Genomic DNA, 14,364 nt, shown 5'->3' on the forward strand with positions numbered 1-14,364 from the left:
CAGCTGCGAGCCTGTGCCGGGCGCGGGGAGCAGGAGGCAGCCGGGGGTAGGTGTGCTTTCTGTTCCTTCCCCTTTGCTCTTTTGGCGCTCAAATGTTTCCTGGCCTCGCTCGCTCTCCGGGAACCTCCATGCCTCGTGATTCCCTGGCCCCCTTGGAAGGAGTATTTCCCAACTGCAGGCTGGGGGGGGGGGGCCAAGTAGGAAGGAAAAGGGAAGAGAGGAGGAGGGAATGGAGCATAACGTGAACCTTTAACACAATGCTGCTCCACCACCTCCCAGCCCAACCACGCGCAGCTGGCGCGGCAGCCGCGGAGCGGTCCCACAAGAGCTCACGTCACAGGCCCAGGACACCCACGCTCTGCTTGCTCTTTTACTTGCACATGCCATTTTGGGGCTTCTCCATCTCTCAAGAGGGCCCCAGCTGCTTTTAAAACTGTGCTTTTGTTTGTAAAAGCGTACTTGTGTTTTGTGCAGAAAACTAAACCAAACCTCAAAATAACTCTAGTTGTTCAGCCAAACTGGATTCATGTAGGAGTGGTGAAAGTGGGCGTCAACATGAATGTGTGTGTCTGTACAGGCAACATGTATAGACATGGAGGGCTTCATAGTTTTTTTTGTAAGAATATTTGCCAACAGAGTATAAACAGAAATTCATACTCATAGACATGGAGGGCACTGAACGTTTTCCTCCTGAAATTTTGGTATCCCATCTTATCTGAGAAACGTGCATAGTTTCTGCTTGCCAAAGTAAAATATATCTTAGGTTCATGAGACAGAAGAATTATTTTCGAGTACTGCATGACCAGAGCTGCTTGGCCAGGAGCAATCAGCTAGTTGTGATATCCCAGGGAACTTCTATCCATAGGTGAATCAAGCCTCAATGTCCGTAAACTGCTGGATCTCCAGAGAGGTCCCACTGCAGATGCATCAACCGGGAATCATGGCCCTTCACATTCTCACCTTTTCTGTTGGCACAAAAATTCCAGCAGAAAACATCAGCTGTGTACATTGTACTCCACCTTGTTTTAGAAGTTTATTTGGTTACTGTAATAATCTAGGATGACATCTGAGTCTTACCAAAGTTGTTCTGGTAATAACACTTAGCCACAGTTAACAGAAATCAGATATTTAGACTTTCTTCCAAATATTAAGAAAGCTGAATTCTTACAGGAGCAAGTAATCAACAGAGATGCTGGCTGGGCACAGATAAAATTTCCACTTATTTCAAGTGGTTCTGAGCAATTAAAACCCTTTTAAAAATCTCAACCATGACAGCTCATGCCCCATTGGGGTTGCTGGATGTCTTGTGGAATCTGCTGATTAACACATGTCACTTATCTAATAGGATTATGGCCCAGGCACGATCACTCTTTGACACTCATTTTTAGCCAGAACAGGAGTAAACTTTATCCACTGTTTTTTTTTTAATCTAAAAGTTTAAGAGAATATACTATTCCCTGAAGGCATTCTGTGTGTGTATCTCCTCCCGGGAGCTACCACACTGAACTGAGCCACCCTAATTCCCTTTGTAGACAAGCTAGCTGGCTAACACTACACTTAGAGACCTTGCTCATAAAAAAATCACCTTATGCTTCCCCACCTACCTATTGCTCCCGTGGTATTAATGAAATCGTTTCCCAGTGGCACAGCCACTATACGACGTGCTCTGCCCCCTCACTCCAACTCCTGTGCCGCCAGCGCCTGTCTTCACGCAGGTATGATGCGAAACGGATCCGGGTTAAAACCACCCCTTCTTTTTGGTTGGTTTGGTTTAAAGCGGATCAGCTCCCCAGCCTGGTGGGCAGCGTGGCTGCAGCAACGCCCGGAGCAGCAGGAAGGACAGGGAAGAGGAGCTGGAGGTGGGCGGACTGCTTCTTGCTGCAGCACTGCCAGCTTTCAGGGATCATCAGTGTAAGACACCAGCCCAGGGAGGATGAGTAATCCTGCTGCCTTCTGCCATCTTCCCTGCTCACAGCAAACAGCAGATGAATGATAAAAAATACAAATATGAAAAGTCAGGTTATGTAGCAGTAATAATAAAGTTTTCATATGGATGATTAGGCTTTTTTAAGTGCTTTGGCAAAAGATGGTCATGGGAAAGATATATTACAGCTTTCTGCAGATTCAGGGAGCTTAGATGTTTTTTGCAAAAAATAGCTTTACGCAAGTGCTTTATATGCAAGCTTGAGCTGAACATGGAAAAACAAACAACCTGGTAGTCACTGGGAGGTATAGGAGGGAAACACAGTTCCCAAGATCTGAGAAAAGGAGGCTGCTGCAAAAAGCCATCTGTTTACTGTGTCCTTAGCAGGACTGTACAGAAATGTCCCCTTTTGGCAGTGTAGTTATTAACAAATGTAAAGAAGCAGTAAGTGAGTGTTGGAACATGGCTTCAGTCTGTTTTTTCCTTTTATGGTAAAGCTGCCAACTTGCTGCTTCATTGTGATAAACCATCTGATTTTGTTTGTGATTAAGCAGAACTAGCTGGTCTATTGAGAACAGAGGGCATATGATTCTTACAAGCAAACCAAAGGTGTACTGATGAAAAAGCTAAGCAGATTTCAGACAAAAGTCAACTGCATGTTTAAGTAGGCGAGTGGTTTTCAGAATGTAAAAGTAGGGCTGTATACTATTAAAAATCAAAGGGGAACGCAAAAATTTCCAAAATGTCTAAAATAGACAGGTGGACAAATCCACCTAAAACAGGGGGTGGACATGATGTTCTTCAAGGTACTGTCAAATTAAAAAAAAAAAAAAAGCTTTAACCAAAGACATTTGGGGACCTAGAAGACCTATTTTGTTACCTTATAAACCACAGGAATTATGTTTAAGGAGCTTCATTTGTGCAAAGCATTCTCTTCTGATAGATCTATTTGCATAAAGTTGCAGACTCTCAAAATAGGGCACAATCCTTTATACATAGAATAAAATATTTTGGAACAGAAATAGGAGCCATCAAGGTGGAGAGCCCTTGAAAGTAATGGAGACAAGTATTTGCAGGTCAGGGCATAACAGAATAGGACTTGGTTTATACAGTTTGTTCGCTCTCCCACAAGGCACCTGGTGCAACTTCTGACCTTCCCAATACTTCTTCTTCTCCTACATTTCAGCAAAGGTGCCCATATACACCCAGGCAAACACCTGCAGTGGGCCAGTTTACCTTCAAGAGGGGCCTCTCACTTGCTCTGTGGTCCCAGATCTCTTGTGCTGAGTGTCTTGTCACATTCCCCCGGATGGGAAGCAGGCAGGCAGGCAGCCTCTGGGGACTGATGCCACGGCAGTGGAGAAAGCTCTCAGGGTAGTCAGCACTGGCTGGGAGGCAACAGAAGGCTGAACGACACAACGGCAAGGGAAGGACTCTGTGCTGAATGCCAGGAGCCACTGAAAGGAAGATTTAGTCATTGAAGATCCTAAACAGACAAAATACTGGGGAGGAAAAGAAGGACAGCAATGGGGAGAGAAGAGCGGTGAGAAAATAGTTGGCTTGGAGGAGACCTACTTTTTCTAATGTCCCCTGAGCTCAGAAATTCCACTGGTAACTCTCTGTCAAGGAATAGCTTTTATTTTCTTTACGGTATTTATGGGTTTGTGATGAAGTATCAATATATGCCCATGGTTTCTATTTACACAACAGTGTATTTTTAGCAAAAATTCTACCGTGTTCTCACTTTTTTTAACTTGAAAGAAAGTCTAGCTCCATATCCTGCAGTGAAAAATAAACATGGCTCACAGCTCCTCTCATCGAAAATGTTTATGTGGGAGAGTCCTGCTGCGCTGATTGCTGATAAATATCTCCAATGGAAATGTAATGATTCATTTTGCACCAATTTACCAACTAGAGCAGTTAAGTGGTGCTATTTACCATGCGAGTGTTCAAAAAAGCAGTTAATATTATCGGATTTGCTTGAATACTGTTGAGGAACTGGGAGTAAAAACAGTTGTTTAATATCATTCCAAAGCAAAGCAGAATCCACTACTGCTTCTCCTAGACTGGCTGTGGTCCAGGCAGCAATTAAAACCTGCAAGCTTAATAGGCCGAATTTATCTCCATTATCTTAACACAAGACAGAAAGTTTGTTTACTGTAGGTAGTTGTACGATATTTATTACATACAGGGCCAGTTTTAGGGGCAGGCACTCAGATGGATAGCTCTGCAAGTCACCAGCACGCTGAATAAAAGGAGGAAGTGGTTCATGCCTTACCTCTGCCCAGAGGCCCAACAGCTCTAATGCTAGCTCCGCATCTGATAGCTAACGTGAAAACACACCAAAATCTTTGCTTCTGCTTTAACAGGCTGCTTCAAGTCTGAGATCTGTAAATTATGCATATATTTCAAAAATTTACTTCACCTGCCTAGGAATTTATTTTCCTAAGCAAGCAGCTTGTTTGCAGCCTGTGCAAGGCTGTTTCTGACAGCCTCGCTCAAAGGAGGACCAACTTGGGTGGCAGATCCAGTTGCTCAGGGCCGTATCCAGTCTACGCCAACTATCTCCAAGGGTGGAGATACCACCCATCTTGGGACAAGCTATTCCCATGCCTGACCATCCTCACAGTGAAAAATTTTTTCTACTTCAGAGACAATCACTACAAGCAAGCTAGTCATGCCCATTTACATAGAGGGCAAATTTTATAGACTTCCATTATCACAGACTTTTTGGGAAGTCTCGTTGCCTGGAAAAATATTGCCTGGAAAAATATTCTAGTGTTGCTGAGCACATTCTGAAACTTCAGTGTGTGTTAATTGTGTACCACAGCCTGCAGATCTTTGTTTGAGACCAACTTAATGGTAGAAAATTCTCTGTATTCTGAGGTAAAGAGAGATCCTGACCTCAAATGCACAAACAAAGAGGGACGTGGCAAGAGCAGGTTACGGAGTTAGGATGCAATCCTGAACCTTGCTGCCCCATTATAGCATATTGGACTCTGCTGCTCTGAAACCTCTCACATCTCTTACATAGTAGAAATTATCTAGTGAAGATTTTGGCTCACCTTTTTACAAACTTTGATCCAGTATGTGTTTGATGGTTCTGCTCAGAGTAAAAACCATGAAAAATACTTAGGTACTTGTTAACATCTCTTGTAGAATATGTGAAGTGTCTTGTTTTGGCTTATACTTTGGAGGATACCTTAGAGAACATACTTATCTTCTTGATAGAAGTCCTCTCTAAATCTGAAAAGAAATGGAGAGAGTACATTTCTCAGGTATTTGGACTGCTCTGCTTCGAAAATCTAAAGCTTTGCATGACCAGGTTAAAAAATTTTAGCCTTTGATACCTTATCTATCCAGACTTCATCTTAAGTGGGCTTTTGGACATACTTTCTAAGCACAGTAAAAACTCCAGTTTCAAGCTTGAAACTTTCAATTATAACCTTCTTACAGAGAGCCTGATCTTTTTGCTGTTCTCATTACAGTTTATCTCTAAAGGAATTTACAAAAAAGTATTTTTGAACTCTTAACCTTTTGTTCAATTTTGGTACAAAATATTTCCATTAGAGATGCTTATTTAAATGCTACGGCAAATTAAGTAAGATGTGAACTCAATACTTTTGACTAATCTCGAATTGTCAGATTTTGGAAGGTCTAGACAGTTTGTTTAATGTAAATCCTTATAATAATAAGTGGTTCTGTCAGGACATACCCATTTCCCCTAATTAATGGATTTTTTTCTTTATTCACAGATCGAGAAGACCAGTCTATTCTGTGCACGTAAGTAACCAGCTATTTAAGTATTTCTCTACATAATGATGTTTTTCCTTATTCAAAGTTGACCCAAATCCTGATGGAGCTGGGTCTATGGCCCTGGCCTTCAATGGGCTTGAACTCCAGTCCCACTAGGAGACTTACCTGTTGATCAAATACGAAGGCAGTAGCAGGGCCTTAGGAAGTCTTTAATGCACAAGCCTTTTGTTTAAAGTGACTTTCTGAATTCAGAGGATTTGCACAAGCCTTTTGTTTAAAGTGACTTTCTGAATTCAGAGGATTTAGAACGTACCAGGGGTGCTCGGGGAGTCTGGCGGTCAAACTGTGTGTGTAGAAGGAAAAACGGATTTTAAGAAATCCCTACAGAAAAGTGAGCAACCTCTGAGGAAAGCAGAGCATCCTGGATATTTCTTCAACCACTTCTCATTTTTTGCTGTTGGTACCTCATCATCACATCCTAAATCAGCTGTCATTACAGAAAAGCGTGATCTTTCATGTTCGTGTTGTTATTTTGGGCTGTTTGTATATATGATAGCTAGCGTTGTGCTAGTACTGGCTACACGACTCCCTTTGGCTCGGTAAGGCGTGCCCGGCGACCCAGTCGGTTCCCCGGGGTCTGCGCCGGAGGCACTGGTGCCCTGACGGCACGGGCTCTGCGGCACTGCGCCTCCCAGGCCCGCACGCTTGGCACAACCTGTCTGCGCAGGGTGGGACGTCAGCTAAGCCAGCCGGGTGTTGAAAGCTCCCGTTTTCTGAGTCGCAGCTTGCTGAAGGCCTCCTCTTGGAGCGTTGACCTGATGGTGCTTAGATATCATCACACTGAGAGATTCAGCTATTGTATTGGGTCAGGCCCTGATTTTACTGTAAGGAGCTTTGCTGTGCAGAACGTACTGCTTTAATATCACAGGTAGCTTCTATGTGGCCTTCTTTTGATCAGTTCGCTATTCCTTCATCACACTTTTGCCATTCAGTTGGTTTTACTTACTTAAATGCCATTGAGGATGCTTTTGAATTAAATTTGTGTTCACTGCATCTTCCAGTTTTCCTGATCAAAGGTGGGATTTGATTCTGTGGAAATGTGAGTTATCATTGTTTGCAGAAGGTGGCACACATATCATTATATCAGCTCCATACAGCGAAGCTGTAGTCTGTTAAACACTAGAAATACATACAGTCCTGAAGTGAATTGTTTTTGGGAGGTGATCCATCAAAATGTGATTACTAAGTGAGTGAATACATACTTATTTCATAGTTTTTAAAAAACAATGCTACTGATAACCAACAATATAGATATTTGAGAGTGCCACTACTCACTGGAACAAACTTACCATCTCAGAAAAACTAAAAATTGTAGACTGGATCCAAAACCTGTAAGGGCCAGTGTAGCTCTGACCTCTGTTTTAACCAGATTCCATTACATGCATGTATATCAACTAAGACTCTGCCCAAAAATGCATTAAAACCAAAAACAACTCTAAAATTGATGCAATGATGAAATAAAAATTGACTATCACTGTCTTCCCAGGATGAAACTTGTCATGGTAATGAAGACTAATTTATGACATACATTTCCTCCTTCTATTCCTGTACTTTAGTTTATTTTTCCACTCCTCAGATCTTCTTTTAACTTTGGAATATTAGAATTTTTAGGAAAGGACCTTTCTTTTGCAAATCTATGCCTTTTTGTTCATTAAAATCCTTTAAAGGTTCCACTTTGGATAGCTACTAAATATATTGAATATGAAAATAAATAAATGTTTTCTTCTTATGTAGCCAGCTAAACTGGGAAACATAATCAAATCATTTCATACCAGTAATACATAAAACAGAGAATAAAATGTCTTTCCCATTTTGAAAACAGCCATAGTATGTGATTCATCTAGATGTTTAGAACAACTGCTCTATATTGGATGGGCATCATGACCCATAGTTTAAAACAGCCCTCTCACCAGTCTTTTAAGTCAAAAAGATTAGGCAAGTTAAAATCAATATACACAGCTGTAACCACTACTGCTTTATCACCCTTGGCCTTATTTGGCTGTATAGAAACAAGAATGATCGCTTGGCTTTTAGCTAGGCAGCCCTCCAGCACAAGCACTTAGCATTATTTTATAATTGCTAAAAATTCTAAGAAATTATCTTTTTGTCTAAAATTTATAGCAATAACTGCTGAGTTCATGGCATTGATCAGCTGGAATCTTTTCTTTAAATAGCTATAGACTCAAACTTTCCAAGGCCCAGTACCTAAACTGTAAAACCAGAATGCAGCTATAACTATTCATAAGTAAATCGTTCTGGATGCTGCCAAGAATTCACTGATACTTACTGACATTGCAGTGTAGACTCTTATTCTTCCAATTATTGCTACCTTGTCTCCCACAAATAACTTTTTGTTATTTACTTTATGGGAATTCAGCAGGATAGCCAAAAACCAGGTGCAGAAATACAAGCAGAAATTGTGTACCTGATTTTTAAATGCCTCGTGCAGTGTGGTTTCTACTACTTCTCCTGCAAAATTATTTCACTGTTAGTACAGCTGCCCTGGAAATCAAAGGCCTAGTGGGGATGTGAAGCACCCCAGACTCACCTGATATGCGCTGGGCAGCCCAGGGTATGTGCTTGCACCTGGGTCTGAGAACTGGGGAGTGATCCCCCCTTCTTAGGACTTCACCCTCAGCTCATTGAACCTACCGTCGAGCTGCTAAGTATTGTTTGCATTCTTTTCCAACCCCTAGCCTTTGCGCGATTAACTGTGGTATGTTTAAAATGCTCCATCTGTCTTTAATGCTTCAATGGGGTCTGATGCTCCCGCAGAATTCCCTGTGTTTGCTAGGCTTTATTATTTCCTCTACGTTTTATTAATTAGTAAGTGTATGCTGCCTTTGATCTACTGCCCTCTGCACGCGCTCATTCCCATGTTGGTTCTGTGCCATGGGCAGCATCGTGAACGTCCCCGTTTCATCCTCTGCCAGTTGTCCTCTGTCAGTAACAGCCAGCCCGAGCACCCCACGTCCGAGCCGGCACGCTTACAGACTGCCTCTCTGCAGCAGAAGGAACTTTATGCTTGGCTCTGCTTACTGTCTCATTTAGGTGTGGGTATACTAGCTGCACTAAGAGTATGAAATATTATTTTACGTGTCTGGAAATTTAGGCAGTGAAGTTTTTTTCGTCCTTGTGTTTCAGTCCCTGTATGTCCCATGCAGCCTCCCCCCTCTCCCTGGCTACTAGGATTCCCTGAAATTCCCACCTGCACTGAGGCATCCCCACGGTAGTCTCCCATCTTTGAGGTCTGAGTTGGCCGTGGAATATTCTGCTCCCTGTGTTCACTCTTGCAAAGACCGTACTGAGGGCCTGGGTGCTGTTGACCAGCACATTAGATGTTGCTGAAGGAAAAATCCTAGTAAATCTGTCCAGTTACTCAGTGAACTGAGCAGCCTCAGTGCATCAGCAACTTGGAGTGATTTGGACTAAACAATGTCCAGTGAACAGGCTTGTGACTTTACATACAATAATTAATATACAAAAAGGCACCAGTCCTCAAAAGGGACTTTTGACCTTTAAGTATCTCATTAAGACAAGTTACCTTAAGACAAGTGGATGTCTCATGGAGTTTTCAAAAGGCCTTTTTACTAAAAGTTCCACAGGGGATCATTGCATATCTAAGCATACAAGTTCTTTAAAATCTGGCCTTATACCTGTCTGATCTTGGGGCTACATATTTCAATCACTTCCTGAAAAGAGTGGGTAGGATATATGTTTTTTCTAGAACGCAGATATGGCTAAAAAGACTGAGCACAAACTTCAGTTAAACAAACAGCCACCTTCAATGAGTGAGAAAAAAGTCTGATTAGAAATCTGAATGACTGGGGAAACGTGAAGCCTGCAGAACAAATGATTATTAAACATATGATTTGTAGTCTAAATCAATTTTTTTTCATTACGTTTTACTCTTTTATAGAATCGTTCAGTTTGAACACATTCTATCAGAACATATGGTAGCAGGGTGCTATTTCCATTTAATTTGATACAGTAACAGACAAAATATTGGCGAGGCAGCAACCACCCTGCCCTTTCCCCCTTCCTTCCTCTCTCTCCCAGTGGGCAAACCTTCCAGCGCCTCACACGGCCAAATGACCTCAGCCTGCTTTCTCCCCGGACACATGTCAAGAATCAGAGTCATCCAGAACATCCTCTAAACTGCAAAGCCCCATTAGTCAAGACTCCTCCACAAGAAAGCAAAACTCTTTCCTTTCCCAGCCAACTAGATCTTAAAGGCTGGAGCTGGCAAGCTTCGCTGCCTGGCCCTTCTCCCACACAGATATCTCGTGTAGCTTTAGACCTGGGGCGGAGCTTGGTGCAGAACCAGCTCAGTCTCTTTGGGGAATTTTCTTGTAAGTAAACGAGTAGGATCAGTGGGCTGGGTTCTGAGCCATGTCTCTCGGGGGCACAGCTGGTCTGGGACAAAGATTTTCATTATCTCTGCACATGTCATACTGCAGAATGGAGCCTGCCAAAGCGCCAGTGTGATTCAGAGCACCTCACTGACTGCTCTGTGTAGGGAGGCTTCCTGCAGTGCCAGCGTAGCCAGACTGAGATGTGCGAATGGTCAGTTTTTGTGGTTCGCTGCTCACTGAAACGAATGCTGAAAATAAATGCTGCTGTTACTTTTCAGACTTTTCCAAAAGTGGAATTAAGTTCAATACCACAAGTATTCAACTTAAGTTTTATACCACAATTTTAATACAGAAGCTTTCAAGTTTTCAACAAAAAATCCACTCTTTACTAGATTTTTTTGCCCAGTTAAAAGTGCAGGCATTCTAGCTACACCACGGGCTCAGCCCACACCAGCAGGGCCAACTTGTCACTCTCACCCTGTCCTAATTTGGCAACCCATTCCAACTGGGATATTTTTCAGCTAAAGTGGAGGCAATGAAGGATTTAGTAGCTAGTGTGGCACAAAAACTCTGTTAGAGCTGAGCAGTGTATATGTGAGCTTATGTGCTTTAATCCTATACTGAGTTCCTAAAACAAAGCCTGGCAAGAAACGAGGGAGGAAAAAACTTAAACTATGCCACACAATAAGAGAACACTGTTTCTAAGAGGGCTAGCCTCTAAACTCAGTGAACCTCCTCTTCACTCTGGGAAAACAAGAGAATTTCTTAGGGGGAGAACATGCACGGGAAGTACTGCTGTTGTAATCACGAGAACTGTGAGCCGGGGACTGCTTTTGCTTTGCTTTGTTTGTACTGTGCATCTGAGCTGGGTCCAAGGAACTGCGCTGGCAATAATTGTGCTGCCTTGATGTATGGCAGGCCACAAGGATGATCTGAGATACTTCAATTAGACAAATGATTAGTCTACTCCTGGAAGATCATGATTAGGACAGCGGTAGCTGAGTCTGTATGATGAACTCTCACTTTGGAACATGATTTGGGGATACATACTGAGGAAAATAGGCACTCAGAAGAGAGGAAGAGATGCCTCCTGGGGGGAGTCCTGCTGTGAATGGTGTGTGCCTAAAGCACTGAAAGATATTTGCAAGAAAAAGACCCACCTGGAAAAATCCACTGAGATTAAGTGTAGAAAGCATGTAGATTATAAAGACAGGAGAGGAGTGCTTTTCTCCGGATACCACCTAGAAGCTCCACCTCCTCCTCCTACGCCTTTTCCCGTGTAAGTTCCTTGGTGTTTAGAGGCATTGAATCTGATCTAGTCATTCCTTCCCATTAGTTAGTTTTCATACACATGTGATATTTTATCACTGAGATGAAGTCTAGAAGTTGTCATACAGCTGTGATATATCTTTCAGATCATGAAGGCTACTAATGTTGTTAAATGGATACTTGTACATCAGACCTGTCTATCTAAAACTCATTGACTTTTAAAAATGATCTATTAAAAAATTAGATGTATCCATCAGCTATGGACAATACCCTTCCTTACTTAATGACCATGGAGACTTCTTTTTCCATTTGTAGCTGTTGAGATCCTATCTGCCCGTTTTCCATTTCATGTTAAAGCGTAGAATTTTTTCTTGTCCACTTCATTATGAAGTTAAAGCCTCAAAGCATATCTGCAGAAAAGAGAAAAACTATCAGCCTGTGCAGGAGCAAAGAGTTAAGGAAAGAAAGCACAGAACAAAATGTTAAGTAACTTAAGCATTACAGTAGGGTAGGATAATTACAAGCAAAATGATGCCATATATGGTAATACTTACAGGGATTCAGGGGAAAGCCAAATGATGGGCACTGTTGCCCTGGGAGAAAGGAAATGCAATTCATGTAGCGATGAACTACAAATAACCTTTGATAAAATGGAATAGTTCAAAGCCTAGGGTTTGTTTGAAGAAAGTTTTTATCTTTTGCAAAAAAGCAAAGTTGTAAGGTAGATTTATTTGAAAACTCTGTACACATCTTCAGATTGGTGTGCTTGGTTTGGAATTGCTCCCAGGACACTTAATTTTTATCAATAAAACATGGAAATGTTTCAGCACTGAAGACCAGGCATGGATGAATCCAGCCTCTAAACTGTGCAAATTAACCCAGGTCTTTAGAAAAGGAACATATTAATCTCAATTATTTCTTGTTAAAACTCTAAAAGCCAGAAGAAACACTTCTCATCATCGCGTACCTCAGGCAGGAATTGTTTCTGGTTTCCTAAGGTTTACATCAATGTCATCTCGCCTTAAAAGTTCTGCCCAGCGCTTACTCATATTTTTTTATGCCCATTTATCACTGGTCCCTTGGTAGGGAAAATTAACTCCTATATTTCCTAATTAGGAAAAGGAACAGAACTGCAATGGATCCAGCTAAATAGTTTCAGCTTCAAAAGAGTTGATGAGTATCCATGGGATTTTTGAATGTATTGTTCTTTTTATTTTTAAATCCATTTTTATTTAAATCCAAAGACAGAGAGGTCCGACTTATATTTAGACTGTTGCCTTCCTTACAGCACTATCTTGATAGAGTAAAAAGAATTAGCTTGAGTTTAAGTTACATCCACACCCGCTTAAATGCCCTTTTTCATTGCTGAGCCAGGGCAATATAAAAACATTCTAGCCTAAATAATCATCTGAGCCAAAGGAATCTAAAAGAAGTGAGACAATGTAATGTGACACCTAGAGAGGACAGAGTTGGGCTAGAAATGTTCCTCCTTCTGAGAAACGACCACACAAATCTGGCCCTTGTACCTGTACTTTGAAAATCTGTATTTTACTTTAAGAGAGGACTTAATAGTTGTAAATAAACTTGCCCTTCGAAGTCTTCTGGGAGGCGGAAAGTTAACACTGCCATCCAGCTTCCCAAGAGACACCGCACAGAGCACAGCTGGGATGCTGCCTCGCTGGCTGGAAATCTCCCCACCTGAGAGGTCCCAAATGACCTGGTTAGTAGCCATACCTGCTCAGGCAGTGCCAGCTGTGGTCCCACTGAGTTCAATGGGAGTTTGAACATGGAGCTCAAAGGAGGCAGCATCAATCCCTTACTCTCTAGGACTGGTATAAACTCTTACCCTATTTTAATGCCAAAGTTTCAGAGGAGAAAATGACTATTATATTACTGCTGATGATTCTTCTTACTGCTGTACCACATCATAGTTAATGTTATGTTTTTTGGTCTTAAAATACGAGCAGATTCCCTGCCAGCCCCACTTCTCATAAACATTCAGATGCTGCCAAAGCAAGATGAACTGCTGTTCAAAAATGCATCATGTTTTAGGATTGCCTTAAATGGCCCAATGTCCAGTCAAAATACTAATGGGACAGAGCAGCAGCTCTGATATTGCGTTCCTTGCATGCTGAAGTCAGGTGGAATTGGGAGAGATGGTGTTCTGGGGTAGATACTAACTGAGCCGGGCATTTTCCAAGCTTATTTTTGTACTCTAAATACTTCTCATGGTGGAAGGAGTTCACTAGTTACGTACCTTCTTTTGTGTTTTTTTCGCTCCCCTCAGAGGTGAATCTGGTGCTGGCAAGACAGAAAATACCAAAAAGGTCATTCAGTATCTGGCTTATGTTGCTTCATCACATAAGGGCAAAAAGGACACCAGCATCACAGTAAGTGAGCTCCTCCGTATTCAGTTCTCCTTCAAGTTTGTTAGGACTGCACTGAGCTGACTGTGCTAACAGCAAGTCAACGTTTATGGCTTGCCAAACAGTCGACATATTAAGAGTACACAATTATGTCACAGCTCTATGTTTATGGAAAAAAATTTTGTTTGACATCCCTTTAGGCACCAAATCAGAATGTACTTTGCTAGAAGAGAATTATTCATAGCTTTCCATATGTATAGTATCTATTTATAGCCTAATATGAAGGCCTTGGGGTCTGCAAGGTTTTGGGTCCTTATTTTACCTTTGGCCCCAGCAACTAAGAAGTTTGGGAAAACCTTTAACTAACACATTGTCCGGCTGCATCACAAAAATGTATGCCAAGATTTAAACTTCCAAAGTTTTGATTGGCTTCCTTAGTAGGCCTGTTTTCTTACTACATAGCAAAGAGTCCCACTGTAAAACCTTTACAGTTTTTTGGTTTCTCTTTACTCCCCTGACAAAGAGAGAACAATTTTGAAAGGCACGATTCTTTACGAATAGTTTGTTGCCTCAAAATTTTAATAAACCTGCCTTAGTGACTGAAGTTCCTTGTCCTGCTATGAACCGCATTATG

General features: G+C 41.9%; 1 protein-coding gene and 1 long non-coding RNA gene across 5 annotated transcripts in view; one reads left to right on the forward strand and one right to left on the reverse strand.

Annotated features, from left to right (window-relative positions):
- The window catches only part of MYH11 (myosin heavy chain 11), a 64,348-nt gene that overhangs the window by 15,006 nt on the left and 34,978 nt on the right, over positions 1-14,364 (forward strand). For all 4 annotated transcript variants that reach the window (XM_064520340.1, XM_026096333.2, XM_064520342.1 and 1 more), the window contains exons 4-5: positions 5,680-5,707; positions 13,652-13,754. In XM_064520340.1, coding sequence (XP_064376410.1) covers positions 5,680-5,707; positions 13,652-13,754 — 131 coding nt within the window. The remainder of the gene's footprint in view (positions 1-5,679; positions 5,708-13,651; positions 13,755-14,364) is intronic.
- On the reverse strand, positions 4,046-13,694 carry LOC112981043 (uncharacterized). Its single transcript, XR_003258585.2, has 3 exons — positions 13,622-13,694; positions 11,645-11,774; positions 4,046-5,170 (listed from the first exon to the last, which is right to left on the reverse strand). It is a non-coding gene; the product is annotated as an uncharacterized LOC112981043 (long non-coding RNA).

This window comes from Dromaius novaehollandiae, chromosome 14 (assembly GCF_036370855.1).
Source record: "Dromaius novaehollandiae isolate bDroNov1 chromosome 14, bDroNov1.hap1, whole genome shotgun sequence".
Taxonomy (NCBI): domain Eukaryota; kingdom Metazoa; phylum Chordata; class Aves; order Casuariiformes; family Dromaiidae; genus Dromaius; species Dromaius novaehollandiae.